Source organism: Miniopterus schreibersii, assembly GCF_964146895.1.
Source record: "Miniopterus schreibersii genome assembly, chromosome: 7".
Classification (NCBI taxonomy): Eukaryota; Metazoa; Chordata; class Mammalia; order Chiroptera; family Miniopteridae; genus Miniopterus; species Miniopterus schreibersii.
Genome location: NC_138108.1, coordinates 43,670,847 through 43,686,613, shown reverse-complemented (window position 1 = coordinate 43,686,613; position 15,767 = coordinate 43,670,847). Strand labels below are relative to the sequence as shown.

At 34.7% G+C, this 15,767-nt stretch overlaps 1 protein-coding gene across 3 annotated transcripts in view; it reads left to right on the top strand.

The window, feature by feature from the left end:
• The window catches only part of PPIG (peptidylprolyl isomerase G), a 36,290-nt gene extending 25,736 nt beyond the window's left edge, over positions 1 to 10,554 (top strand). For all 3 annotated transcript variants that reach the window (XM_081142656.1, XM_081142658.1, XM_081142657.1), the window contains 5 exons: positions 3,005 to 3,215; positions 4,203 to 4,370; positions 5,637 to 5,724; positions 8,167 to 8,303; positions 8,497 to 10,554. In XM_081142656.1, the coding sequence (XP_080998782.1) occupies positions 3,005 to 3,215; positions 4,203 to 4,370; positions 5,637 to 5,724; positions 8,167 to 8,303; positions 8,497 to 9,607 (1,715 nt within the window). In that variant the 3' untranslated portion in view covers positions 9,608 to 10,554. The remainder of the gene's footprint in view (positions 1 to 3,004; positions 3,216 to 4,202; positions 4,371 to 5,636; positions 5,725 to 8,166; positions 8,304 to 8,496) is intronic.
• The last annotated feature ends 5,213 nt before the right edge of the window (positions 10,555 to 15,767 follow it).

Below are 15,767 nucleotides of genomic sequence, written 5' to 3'. Positions count from 1 at the left end.
CAGAGTGTCTAGAAATTTTATTAAGTGTGTATTTTCCGATGCTGTTTGCTATTGAATTCACACTTGTTGGTCTTATTTTCTAAATAGATTGTAAACTCTGAGGGCAGAGTACATGTCTTGCAAAGTTCCCTGCGTAACTTATTCATATTCTCTATGATTCTTCCTGTCTGTGTCTTGGCATCATGCTGAGTATATGTCTAACACCAATCAGTTAAACAGACTTGTTTATTTGAGGATAAAATTTCAATCAGATTCACAATGTGCCTAAATATTATTAAATTTAGGTTAACACAGATTTTGAAACTAAATCTACATTCTATTAATAGAATGTAATCTAATATTGATGTCTTGTCTCTAATTTTTGCCTTTTTAGTCATCTGTTCTTTACTACCATTTCTTTTTCAATCATATTCTCCTTTTTATTCTGAACAGATACATATGAAAAGGGCATGTAAATTAAATTTTGCTCATAAAACAATACTGACAAATATGAAAAGCGGGAACCTTTTCAACCGTAGCACTTTCTAAGTTCTCTTCCAAGGCATCTTTTCTAAAATACAGTATATTTTCTGTTATATGATACTCAGGCAGATTATATTACCATAAAAATAGTTATAATCTTGCCCTGGCTGGTGTTGCTTAGTTGGTTGGAGTGTCATCCCTTGCACCACGAGGTCTGGGGTTCGATTTCCGGTCCGGGCACATGCCCGGGTTGCTCCAGGGTCAGGATGCCTATAGAAGGCAACCAGTTGATGTGTCTCTCTCACATCAATGTCTCCCTCTCCCTTCCTCTTTCCCTTTCTCCCCTCCCCCTCTCCTCTTTCCTCCCTCTCTAAAATCAGTGTTAAAACATAGTTATCTCTTTCTGGCCTTCCTTATGACTGATACCTTGCTTCACTCAAATGTTTTCTTGAAAAGTGACACAAACTAAATAATGGTGTTTGAAATACATTTAATACATTTGGTGGGGAGAATTGGTTTGCCTTTTAAAGAAACAAATTGCAGTCAGTTTCTAATAGGAAAGAATCCCAATGCAAAATAAATGTAGTCCTGCTGGCGTGGTTCAGTGGTGGAGCGTCGACCTATGAACCAGGTGGTCATGGGTTCGATTCTGGTCAGGGCACTTCCCCATAGAGAGCGTGAAGGAGGCAGCTGATCAGTGATTCTCTCTCATCATTGATGTTTCTCTCGCTCTTCCTCTCCCTTCCTCTCTCTGAAATCAGTTTAAAAAACACATATATCAAAATAAATATAAACGTTGGAACTGGTGAATAAAGCTTTGTTAATCATGGGGTAAAGCATTACTAAATTTTGTCAGGTGATATTTACAGCTATATTTTGTACTTATGTGAAATATTTTTATTTTGCTTTCATATTATATGGTCTCAGATATTTTATTAAGAGCTATACATATTCACTATCAATTTATTTTCTTTCTTAGATTGAAGTCTGATCCCCCCCCCACACACACACACACACACAATATCTCAGGTTTTTAGTATATGTAAATTTTTCAGGTTATACATGTTTGCATATTCACTTAGCCTCACCAGCAACAGTGGTCTTGGAGTCAGATTAACAATTGAACTCATAAGACAAGATAAGCTTCAGGGCAGCAGTAAGTTTATTTACCTTTAAGAAATGATATAGGACAGAAAACAGCATGGCTTGTACAGTAGGAGCATAATGGAAATCTCATAAATTCCATGCAGAGCTTGCATATGTCCCAGACATTTCACACTTGATATGCTCATTGTCTTGAGGACCACAGCTGAGTGAGGAAGCCATTACCTCTGGGGTCCCTTCAGCTTTTTTACCTTGTTCCATTCTTCAGTGCAGCAGCATGTCATCAGTACTAGAAAAGCTGTCATGACAGTGAACTACAAGTCCTTAACCAAGTATATAGTAACTTTATCCAGATTCTCACTTATCTTGAATTAGTACACTTGTATAAATTTTGAGTTGAGTTTCAAGAATGATTTGGCCAAGTGCCAGATCCTTAGGTGTTCCTGAGGCTCTCTAAAAGATACTCTAAGAAATAACCAATACCATAATAATATGAATATGTATATATACACACACACACACACATTTCTGAATATAAGAAATTCTGACAGTATTCAAATTTCTGATTGGTTTATTAATGTTAATTTTTTTATATTTGAATCCAAATAAGGTTTGAGCTTTGGGGTTGGTCTTATAAGGCTTTTTTTGTTGTTTTGTTTGTTTTTGAATGTTTTTTTAATTGACTTTCAGAGAGCAGAAGGGAGAGAGGGAGAGAGAAACATCATGATGAGAGAGTCGTTGATTGGCTGCCTTGTGCATGCCCCCTGCTGGGGATGGAGCCTGAAACCCAGGCATGTGCCCTGACTGGGAATCATACCTCGATCTTCTAGGTCATAGGTCGATGCACAACCACTGAGCCATGCTGGCTGGACTTGTTTTGTTTTAATAGATTCCGACACCATCTCCCTTTATATTTCCGAGATTTATTTTTTAAGCTGCCTGGCTAAATTTCTTAATCATTAGGGGAATGCTTAGGCATGGAAGCATAAACCTGTGCTAATGAAATCATGTTTCTTTTTTTTTCACATTTATGCAAAGTGTTTTTTCTGCTATTTGTCTCCTCCTGTTCTACCTGCAGTCTTGATAAGAGAAAAAGTCAAATACTACAAGAAGATTAGAATCTGGGACTTTTAAATGTTACTTCTGTGCTTTTTTGCTTTTGTTTTTAAACAAACTATGTTACCAAATGTTTCCTAAAATTAACTTATTGTTTTAGGTTTACTTGTTGCTTTTCCAGAATTCTTTGGTTTAATAGATACAACTCTGACCCATGAATATGGAGATCTGTATTCTAACCCTGATTCTTGCCTCCTTTCCTGTACCTCTCAGTTCAAATAGCTGGATGGACTAGTGGACTTGGGAAATACAAATTTACACTTAAAAAGTTTGTCTAAAATGTGTTGACCAAAAAACCTTTTTCCCCCTTTTTTTATGAAAGCTAAGAAAGAAGAAAAGAAAAGGCATAAATCATCCTCATCGTCCTCATCATCCAGTGACTCAGATAGTTCAAGTGATTCTCAGTCCTCTTCTGATTCTTCTGATTCTGAAAGTGCTTCTGAAGAAAAATCAAAAAAAAGAAAAAAGAAACATAGGAAAAATTCCCGAAAACATAAGAAAGAAAAGAAGAAGAGAAAGAAAAGCAAGAAAAGGTCTTAATTTTACTTTTTCAGTATTAGTTTTATATTCTAATTTCCTTCTGTTTATAAATAAATCTGTTGGGATTTTGGATCAATTATATAGGAACATTAAAGTAGAAATTTTTCTTTGAAGTATTATTTTTTAATATATCTTTATTGATTTCAGGGGTGGTAGAGAAAGGAAGGGAGGGAGGGAGCGAGCGAGGGAGGGGAACGTCAGTGATGAGAGTCATTGATCGGCTGCCTCCCACATGCCCCCTGCTGGGGATGGAGCCCACAACCCGGGCATGTGCCCTGACCAGGAATCGAACTTTGATCTTAGTGCTCAACCGCTGAGCCATGCTGGCCAGGCTAAAGTAGAAGTACTTTATAGCACGAAGTATAAAACTATTTTGATATTCTACAGTCTATAGATTAAATTTGGGTACATTTATTTCCATTTTCAACAAAACCATTCAGTTTATTTTGTCTGGACTCAATAAAATTATGCTTTTGGTTTTATAGGTTTGTGTTTATGGATGGAATATGGGATTAGTGAGAATTATAGGAAACCAATGATTGTTTTCCTTATTTTTTGTAGCAGTCTGTCTTGCTCTTTTGCCCTTCATTTTCTTTACTCCTATAAGGGCATAAGGATAGCAAGCAGATGTAATTGTATTTACATTTTCCCCCCATTTTGTCTGAAATAATGTGTTTGTACTAAAACTTGTGTTTATATACCTGTTGCCTCTAAAACAACTATTTTCTTTACCTGTATTTTAAGTTTATCAAAGTACATTGTCCATGGAGTTTCTTATTTTGGACCTATTTTAGTGGGAAATATATTTTGAGAATGTGACAACGGAAACATTTGGTTTTAATTTTTGGTTGGTTATTGGTTTGTCATGGGTACAGGATGGTGTATATGTTGTAACACCTTAAAGGAAAGAAATACAACAATTGGAAATGTGGGGTAGGCACATAATAACTAAATGAAACTTGTTTTGTGTTTCTGTTAAGCCCATCTAGTCAAAGTGAAGCTGAAAATCTTGATGTACAGCCCCAGTCTACTGTCCGTCCAGAAGAGATCCCTCCTATACCTGAAAATAGATTTCTAATGAGGAAAAGTCCTCCTAAAGCTGATGAGAAAGAAAGAAAAAACAGAGAAAGAGACAGAGAGAGAGAGTGGTATGTGCATGTCTGTATCTTACAGTACCCTACAATCTTTATCGTAATCTCTTTTTTTAAAAAAAGTGTTTACTTATTTTAGACAAGATTTAATTGGTGACTTTATCCCGAAATTGAAATCTTTCATCATAGGATAATGTTCGTAAAGCTCCTTTTTGCTAATAACCACATAGCTAAAAGGATATATTGTCTTAATTCAAATAGATTTTGAGTAAAAGTTACTTTTTTAAAATAAATAAGCACTGCAAATGCTAAAAAGATGTTAAACCAATTCCATTTGAAAATGAGATGTGTTTTACCATGTTATTTGTATACATTAGACTGTTTTCTTTTTAAAATTTATTGAGGATAAATTTACGTCAAAGAAAATGCACACATTTGAACCATTTTCAATTTCTGTGATAAGGAAAAAATGCTCTTTTCCTTGTGTGATTTTTATAGTATTTTGTAATGAAAATTGATACCATGTTCAAATAATTTAAATTTTTTCTATGTAAAATTTTGACATGTTTCTCTTATTTGTGATCAGATGTATGTTATAAAAGTAATAAAATTCTGAGCAATCCCCCTATACTTCCATAATATAGTGAAAATAGTCTTAGGTATTTTAATATTGATGGGTTGGACTTTTATTTTTCCTCAGATATTGGGATGTTTCTAAGGAAGTGAAGTAAATATTAAAGAGAAAATGTTTGAACTATTTTAGAATGAACTTTTCAAATATAACTTAAAAATAGTTTTCCTTTTTGGTGTATAAACCATGCTATAAACATCTTGCTAATTCAGACTAAGGTATTTCTGCTTAATTCACATTAATTACACTTCCCTATAGTTTTATTACTAGTAAACAACTGCTCAAGATTATAAGGTACTTTGGAATAAGATAGTTTTAAAACTATTCTCTCAACAGCATTATAGCCGCCTCTGAGCTCTTCTATATTGATTTTTCTTAGGACCATCAAGTTAACTTCATCTTAGTAATGATTATATAATAGTGTTTCTCAGCAGGACACATTGCAATTTGAGAGCGGAATAGTTCTTCGTCCTCATGCATCACAAGATCTTAGCATTTCTCACTCCTGGGTGCTTAGGACCAATAGCACCCTCGCTAGGCACTGTTGGGAAAACGTTCCCATACTTTTTCATATTCCTACTAGGAATTAAGAACATTCCTGGTTGAGAACCACTGATTATATGTAAGATTTTAAGTAAAGCTATATTCCCCAGATTTATTTTTATAACCGATGTGTTTTTGCTTCCTTCTAGTAATCCACCTAACTCCCAGCCTGCTGTGTACCAGAGGCGACTTTTAGTTACTAGGTCTGGCAGGAAGATTAAAGGAAGAGGACCGAGGGTAGGCGGTTCTTTTCCCATAAATCTTAATAGTATTTATTTATCTTTAAGTTTTGAGTGTTTCTTAAATATTGTTTTACATGTAAGTAACTAAAATTTAGAATAGATATGGGTATTGAATTATGTTCTCCATAGTAACTTGTTTGTGTTAGGACGTCCAAACTGAAAATCCATGGGATGTTGATGGGTTTTACATGCAGGGTTGTAAAGCGAGATCGAGGTCTTTGCTGGGCCCCATTGTTACTTTCTTGCCACTATATCTCCGCTCATACTAAAAACTAACTGTATTGTATTTCATCCCTTTCTCTTCACTGGATTGTCCCTGTCGAAATTTAAACATCTATGTTTCAGAATCTTAGAAACTTAGCTACACTTAGTATATTATTTCTTTACCTCCTACTCATTCCTCAACCATTTCAGTTTGTCTCCTACAATTCTGCTGAAAACAGCACTTGCCATGTGGTCAGCCTCATGTCACAAGACCCAGTGGATCCTTTCCGTCTTTGTCTTATGTAATCTTCCTCCTTGTAATACTCTTTCACTTTACTTCCATCATATTTTCTCCCTATCTCTGGCCATTCTATCTTGCATTTCCAGTGCCAGTTCACACTCTTCTACCTCACTTTTAAATATTGGGGTACCACACAGTTCCAGCTCTTCTCATTCTTCATATGCTTCTCAGACAATCTCATCACTCCCATGGCTTCAGTGGCTCCCTATATGCTGATAACTGTCAAATTTTCATCTGCTCTTCTTTCGCCAAAGGCTTTTTTGACAGCCATTTAGTTGCTTAATGGTTACCTCAGACTCAGTATATACAGTGTTGAGCATAAGCACTTTCTCTTCAGACCTGATCCTTTAGATTCCCGGTCTTGTGACACCACCACCGCATGTGCAGGTACTGAAACTTGAAGCCCAAGAATCATTTTGTTTTTCCCCTTTCTTTCCTACCTTATAAATCTTACTCATCTCCAAATCCTCTCAGTTTAGCCTCCTAAGTACTCTAAAATCCATCTGCTTCTCTCAAACTGCACTCACTGTATACTCTCAGAACTGTAAATAGCTTCCTAACTGTCCTCATGGCAGTTCTCAAACTTTTTATCTTAGGACCTCTTTACTCTCTAAAAAATTATTGAGGATTCCAAAAGAGCTTTTGTTGATGTGAATTATATCTATCAATATTCACTCTTCTAGAAATTAAAACTGATAGGTATTTAAAACACAAGACTACAGTATATAAGCACATATTTCATTAGCTATGAAAGCAAAGACATCAAAACAAGTCATGTTGTCTCTGAAAAACTCCCCTGTATGATAATGAAAGTAGAAAAGGCAGATAATGTGATATGAAAATAGTTTTGACCTCACAAATCCCCTGAGTGTTGGGATCCCTAGACCACACTTTGAGAATAGCTGATCTAATCCTTTCTCTAAACAGTATCCAGAATGATAATTTAAAAAATTAAAATCTGATTATGCTACTCCTTTGTCGTTGACCTTATGATAAATCCAAAATTGTTGCCATGACCTACAAAACCTCACAAAAGCTAGTCCTTGTTTACCTCATCAGATTATCAAGTACTACTTTCCCTTGCAGTTTTTGTCTTTAGCCATGCTGATCTGTTTTCTGATCATTTTTAAAGCATGCTATTTCTTCCTATCTCAGAACTTTCAAACATGGTATATTTCTTATGCCTAACATGTTCTTCCCATCTATCCTCCCCCCTTTTACCTCTTTTTCCTTACCCTTGCCTAGGTAACTCCTCATTTAACTTATTTAACTTTTCCACCCTTTCCTCACACTAGGTTAGATATCTTTGTTATATATTTTCTGAGTTCCTTTTACTTATCCTTTTACATTCATTCTAATTGTGGCTATATATACACTTAATATCTGTAATAATATGTCTGTCTCTGTGTTCACCTAGCCTTATAGAATATAAGTTCCAAGAGAGCAAAGTCATGTGTCTTGGCTCATAATTGTTTCCTCAGTATATGGTAGAGTGGTTGTCCATCCTAAGAGTTGAGTAAATACTGGTTGAATAAATATCTATACATTTACTCAGTTTTTTAATAATATGGGACTGTTTGCTTTGAAACATCAAGAATACATACTTCCAAATTAGAACTTGGCAACTTGTAAGGGTCCCTACACTTATTATGCTTTACTGTCACTTTAAATAGCTCAGTGTCATAGAGAAAACGTGGGTGGCTAGAGTTTCTGTGGTTAATGCTGCTTATTTGGAACTTACAGTATGGCTTTAAAGTATTTCTGCCTCATTGATTTCCCACCTGAAAATTGGAGAAATTTTAGTTATTTTAGAGGACACAGAAATATCAGACACTTTATTTGAACCTGGAAATGTATACATTTTAGTTATGCTATAATGCTTTTATATTTTTATGTTAATTTTTCCCCCTTTTTATTTTTTATTTTCTTAAGCGTTATCGAACTCCATCTAGATCCAGATCAAGGGATCGTTTCAGACGTAGTGAGACTCCTCCACATTGGAGGCAAGAGATGCAGAGAGCTCAAAGAATGAGAGTATCAAGTGGTGAAAGATGGATCAAAGGGGATAAGTAAGATTTAACTATATTATTTCAAATGTAGTGACAAATTTTTTTTATTATTGTACATCAAGTTATTTGTAGCCATTTCAGTTGTTTCTGGATATCTTAAGGAAAATAGAATATCATTTTAACTAATGGACTGCCCACCAGTCTTTTCTTAATAAAATTTTAAAAATAAACACATTTTTTTCTTATTTTTTAGGAGTGAGTTAAATGAAATAAAAGAAAATCAAAGAAGCCCAGTTAGAGTAAAAGAGAAGAAAATAACTGATCACAGGCATGTGTCTGAGAGTCCAAACAGAAAAAGTGAAAAGGAAAAGAAAGTTAAAGACCATAAATCTAACAGCAAAGAGCGAGACATTAGAAGAAATTCAGAGAAAGATGACAAGTATAATAAAAACAAGGTGAAGAAAAGGGCCAAATCTAAAAGCAGGAGTAAAAGCAAAGAGAAATCAAAGAGTAAGGAAAGAGATACAAAGCATAATAGACACGAAGAAAAGAGGATGAGGTCAAGGAGTAAAGAAAAGGATCATGAGAATGCAAAAGAAAAAGAGAAGCCTGATTCTAAAGGAAAAGATCAGGAAAGGAGTAGAAGCAAAGAGAAGTCTAAACAGGTAGAATCAAAAAGTAATGAGCACGATCATAATAAAAGTAAGGAAAAGGATAGACGTGCACAGTCTAGGAGTAGAGAACGTGATACAGCTAAAGGCAAACATGGTTACAATAGTAGAACAAGGGAACGAAGCAGAAGTAGGGACAGGAGCCGAAGAGTGCGATCCAGAAGCCATGACCGTGATCGAAGCAGAAGCAAGGAGTACCATAGATACAGAGAGCAGGAGTACAGGAGAAGAGGAAGGTCACGGAGCCGAGAGAGAAGGGCGACCCCAGGACGATCGAGAAGTAAAGATAGGAAGAGAAGGAGGAGAGATTCACGGAGCTCAGACAGAGAAGAAAGTCAAAGCAGGAACAAAGAAAAATACAGAAACCAAGAAAGTAAGAGTTCACACAGAAAAGAAAATTCTGAGAGTGAGAAGAGAATATACTCTAAAAATCGTGATCATAATAGTTCAAATAATAACAGGGATAAAAAAGCTGATAGAGATCAAAGTCCATTCTCAAAAATAAAACAAAGTAGTCAGGACAATGAAGTAAAGTTCTCCACATTGAAAAATAAAGAGGATGAGAAGACCAGATCCTCAGTGGAAAAAGAAAACCAAAAATCAAAGGGTCAAGAAAATGACCATGTACATGATAAAAATAAAAAATTTGATCATGAATCAAGCCCTGGAACAGATGAAGACAAAAGTGGATGAGTGAGTTCTATAAACTTATTTCCATTCTGTCTTGAATTTTAAGTTTTAGAGACTTGCTGATAAATCTCCTTTATGTTGTTTCCCTCTTTTCATTGTTTTTGGGTTTTATGTTTGTCCTTTTTTTTTTTTTTTTTAAACGTGGACTTTATTGAGTTGATCTTTTGATAATCTGCAACCTGGATAATTTGTACTGCTAAAGTTTTAATAAACTTGAAATGAGAAAAACGCTTTGGTGTAATACTGTGTGCTGTGTTTCACTGCTTCATGTATACACTTTTGTGTTACAACAATCAGCCAATAGCAAACATGCTATTCTGTACCCTAATTTGTGTGATCTGCCGGTTGGAAACAAATATAACTGATTGTTGGAATACATTATTACAAACGCGTGTGTTGCTCATGATTAAAGTAACTTGAGAAGCCACTAGATAGAAGAAGTCTTACAAAGATTTTCTCATTGGATTTATAATCGAGGCTTGCAGTAGCAGTTTTTAATTACGCAGAAACAGGATCCTAATAACTTGAGATATTAAGGCATCACTTTTGATGTTATAGTAATTTGTGCTTTAAAACCTATATTTAGTTACTTATATTGTACCTCATATGCTGGTCTTTATAGTTCTCATAGCTTGTTTCACAATAATACTTTTCATGTCTAGTTCTGTTTTACTTAACTGTCTATAAGAGTAGTTGAGTGCTTTTTTTTTCAGTTACTGTACTGATTGAGCTTGACTTGCTGTTATACAGCATCTGACAAGTAACCTTGGAAGATTAGATTGTGATTCTCTATCTATGTTGCTTTTGGTCCGAAGAGATTAAACATTTGCTTTTTGAGAACCTTGTTTTATTATCCTTCTCTAAAATGAAAAAATACTTCTCACTAAAGCATACCAACTTGTGCAACTCTTTAAGTCAGATTCTAAAAGTTGTTAGTATTGACAAATTAACTTCCAAGACTTCTCTTTTTTGGCCACTGACCTATATAGAGTTGAGTGTTAACTCTGCATGTTTTTGGGTGTTTTTTTTTTTAACTTCTCTAATTCTCATAGCTGTTTCAAATGGCAAGAATATGCCTCTTCTTAATGTATGTATCACAGTAGGCTATAGCATGTTTATGACTCTGGTTTCTATTCAGATGGTTTATACCATTACTGTTAACATTATTTTAACTGGGCATGTATAACATTGCCATGTAGAATAAAAAGTTACAAAATTTGATAGCTTACAGATTTAAACACTAAAGATATCTAAAGTCCATTTAGAATTTTATGTGTTGTATATTGCTATTTTTGTGATGTGTGGCCTTTTATTCTGTAATTTCTCTTCTAAATAAAATACCTAACATCCAGCAAACACAAAACCTGCCTCATTTGAAATTTCAGAATTCCAATTAATAGTAACTTCTAGAGTGTTTTGTACTTTAATATTTGTCAATATAATGTCAGTTCTGTTACCAAGGCAGCTTCTTGGTAAACCCAGTAGCTAGTCAGTGCTCTTGGCACGGAGCGAAGCAATGCTTAGCATGATTAATACATTAATGATACATTTGGCATTATGGTAGCTGTTTGCATAATGAATAATAGGGTAATAATTATGATTGCTTGGAATACTTTCAAACGAGTATCCACAGTGGAGTCTTTCTAAATTTTTTTTTCCTGATTGTAAAAGTAATAGATGTTTATGATAATTCAGGGTGATTGAGTCCTTTGAAACTTTGAACACACACCCACCTTAGGGAAAATTGAGTCTTGAGTTTCCAAGCTGTATAATGTTATGTATTTTAAATTAGTTACCATTTGTTTTAAATTCAGTAAATTGCATTTTTAAAATCTTTGTTATATGTTATTTGAGCATCAGGAAAGGCGCTATTTAAGAAAGGATTTCTAATCAAGTTATATTTAAAAAAAAAAAAAAAAACATAAGTAAACATCTCTGTGTTGTCTGATCCCAGAGCTTTATCTGCTAAGAATTATAGGCAAGTAACAATAGGGAAATTTAGTAATTTCTATAAGTAGTAGTATTTTGGTTATCAGAAGAACAACTATATGCTAAGCATTATTTACAGGCCTTTTTTTAAAAAAAGCTTTGCTGTATTAACAATAAAACAGATATTGGCAAAGGAGATGATAAGTGGCAATTAGGTAGGTTTAATATTCAGAATATAAAGAACAATTTAGAAAATGATTAAACAGCATTTACTGTACCTCAAGTCTTCCTTTGCATCTGAATAGCACATAGCTCAAATGGTCCTTCCCTCCCGCTACATTTTTAACACTGCTGACCAGTCACAAGATAACTCGTGCCTGCACTTACATTAATTTAAGTAATTTTAAACACTTTGCTTACCAGTCATGATGGAAAAGTAGCTGGCTGCACGGGCGAGTTCTGGCTAGAAATTGCCTGTCAGCAAGGTGTAGTTGTACCACCTTTAGTTATTACTTTGCACACACTTGGTTTTCCCAAAGGTCAGCTATTTAATGCCTTCTTGTCATTGTCATTGATTTCATAGTTATGTCTGAGCTTACAGTTTACCTCTAAGTATATTTGACTTAATATCCTCCTAAAGATGTTTTCATTGGTTTGTCTTTATTGCCTGACTGGCATTATCTTAGAAATTTTTTCATGATTATTTCAAGTGAACTCTTTTTCTGGATAAACCATCTGCCACAGAAATTGACACAACAGAGTGATTGATACTAAATGAACAGTTGAGAAGCTACTGGGTTACTTTAAAACATTTAAAATTATTACACAGAGAATTCATACATAGACCATTGTAGTTTCTAAGCTCCTTAAATCAAAGCCTTCACAGAAGTTACAAAGAATTTGATAAATCTATCTCTGCACAAGTGTGATACTGGTTCATACTGGTTTTGCTGAATTCCTTTGATTCTTGTACCAAGTGATAGGAAGCTGAAAAGTAAAAATTTCTTAATGTTATGGACAGGAACACTGGGTTTCTCGTATTTTGAGTGGTGGTATTAACTGACAATTCTAATTTGTTTTCAAGCTAGTACATGAAACGAGTTGATATGTTTCTTAGTAAGTAGTTCACTGTGCTTCACCCTGGGTTGCAATTTTTTTTTTATCATAGTTTGAACCTTTAGTAAATTTCTATAGAAACTTGTTCCCATTACCTTCACCAGAAGGTACTTTAAATATACAACATACATAGCTGATTGTTATAAAGAAACAAAAATGGGTATTTTTCAGTCTCCATTTGGTCGTGATTACTGTATTATTCAGTTTAGTATTCATACATTTAGAATCGAATAAAGTCTCCAAGGATTGTAGGTTTATTGGGAAAAGATGTTTTGTTATAAATACTTGTTTAAAAATAAACTCCAGGAAATACAGCATTGGCTGACTGCTCCCCATAGTGGGCTTCCCTGCTGCCTTTAAAGGATTTAGGCAAAGGCAAACTCTGGACTGTGCTGTGACGCAAGAAGTAAATATTAAAGGAAAAGAAAAATCACATAAGTTTTTAAAATTCCATCAGCAAAGTAGGAGAAGGGAGTTGTTGAGGCACGAGAGTGGTGAGGTTGACTTATGTGCACCCCCCTTTTTTTCTTAAAGCAAATTATTGTTTACCAAAAGCACATGCTGTATATTTTGTTCCCTTTTGTGTGTTTATAGTGTTTTGAAGAATAAATGAATTGGGTATTTGTATGTGGGGATGTTAAAAGTTGTGGCTGCTCTTTTTGTGGAAGGGAAAAACAAATGAAGTTAATGCACTTCTTTTCCTAGCTCAAAGTCACTGTGATGTATATTTTTTTAATGAAATTTAGGAATAAAGCTCTTGTCATGATTGTAAAATGTTTCAAAATGCTGCTTCTCTTATCATTAGTCTAGTAACTGAACTGTTTTCTGCAAACTGCATTTTACAGAATTTAAACTCTGAAACGATATCGACTTTTATAGTTAAACATTGTATTAAATAAACTATACTATAATAAACTGTTTGTTTTTGTATTTTTAAAATTATTGTATTAGTTATTTAACCTTTATTTTTATTAAAAGCTAAATAATGAAAACAACTAAAATATAATTTTATTTTACCCATGAGGATGTAGAATTTGTATTAGGGAAAAAACTGAGCAAAGTGGAACAATACTGAGCTTCTTTAAGAATTTAGCCAGCAGTGATGATTTCCAGAAAGTTTAGGAATAAGTCCTAGTGTAAACGTTTAATCATGTTTTCAATTGCTGTGTGTCTTCACCTCAGAAAACTTTTTAAGGTTACACTAGGAATTTGCATTACAATCTAGTAAAAAAGCCCATTTGCTTTTTAATTCCCCCAAATTCCTCAGCATTGGGAACACTATCTTTGCCTTCCAGTTTTAATATAACAGTGTTGTAAAACTATATAAATGTTAATTGTAAGAAAAATTGACTCTAGCTTTTGGCTTCTTTGGTTTTTTAATTTAAATTAGACATATGTAGGGAAAATGCACCTACCTAACTTGAGACTTACGGAAAATATATATGCTTAGGTAAAAACGTTCTGACTATCCAGTGATTTGTGTGTATTAACAGGTGAATATTATTTTAAATTCTGGAGTGTTTTTAAAATGCTTTATTTAGCAAGGAAAATATGTAAAATGTGAGTGCTTCATCATATGGACTGTGCAAATTGTGTATTAAAATACTTTTAATATCAACTTGCTTTTTCTATTTTCATTGCTTTTTAGGTTTCTTTCCTAAACATTTCCTAATCTAATACTGTATTCCCTTTTTATTTTTAAATGCTGGTTCATAATTTTTTACACCTTCCCTCATCCCCCCTCCAAAGTCCTCAGTACCTACAATGTCTTGGTTCTAGTTTACATCTTCGCACAAATTTTAGCTATGGGTTTCTTTTATCAAGGTAGCAGATTAGAACAGTTATGTTTCCACTGCTCTGTGTGTTGCCATTCCATTCTTTACACTCAGTTGTGTGTGAATAATTTTAAAACTGCATAGCCTTTTTATTTATTGATTTCAAAGAGAAGAAGGGAGAGAGAAACATCAATGATGAGTCATTGACCAGCTGCCTCCTGCATGCCCCTACTGGGGATTGAGCCTGCAACCCAAGCATGTGCCCTGGCAGGGAATCGAACCGTAACCTGGTTATGCCATTTTTTAAAAGTATAGGTGGCCATCTTTGTCCCAGATATACTTAGTCACAGTCTTGAGTATGAGCGAGAGTCACTGCCCTGTGTAGCCTATGAGAGGGTGTTGTGGAAGTCCTGAAATGACATGCAGGATGGTGGGGTGGTGGGTGGGGGAATAGTGCACCTTACTGCTCAAGGAGCTGTTTCATCAGGTTCCCAGAGAGGACCATGACATCAAATATTTTTGCTATAAGACTTGGTCCCTTAGAGAATGATGGTCTGTGATTTCTATCTATACTCAGCATTCCCATTTGAAGAAATCTATCTCAAAAGTACACTGGTTAAAATATGAAACAAAACTGTTAGAGAAATTTATAATAGCAAAGACGCGATCTTGTCTGTTGGTATGCCACTGGTTGAATAAACTGGTACGTGCGTGCAATATGCCACGTGGCAGGGGAGGGGGCAGCATGGGGGTCTATATACTGGGCTGTCATCTCTAGGACATGTTAAATGAAAAAAGCTTGCTTTGTGCAAGAGTGAAATGCAAATGTACATATACTTGCTTATATTAAACAATAGGCAAAGGACAGCAGTGAACAGGTAACCTACTTTTCTGGGGCGTGGAGAAAATCTTTGTAAATCATACCTGATACGAGGTTAATATCCACTGTATATAAAGAACTACCAACTCAACAAAAAACCAGTGACGAAAAATCTACTCAAAAGGACTTGAATCAACATTTTTCCAGTGTTGATAAATTCACAACATAACCAGATGGGGAACTGCTAGTCAAAACCACAATGTGACAGCATTTCATACACATTAGGATGGCTATCAAAATAAGTGCTAGTGAAGATGTGCACCCTTGTGCAGTGCTCGTAAGAATGTAAAGTGGTGCAGCTCATGGAAAACACGATGGTTCCTCAGAAAATTTTAAACTGTCATGTAGCAAGTCCACTTTTGGTCATATATCCAAAAGAATTTAAAGAGTATCTCAGAGAGGTGCACACCAGTACTTACAGCAGCATTATCCATCACAGCCAAGGGCTGGGAGTAACCGAAGT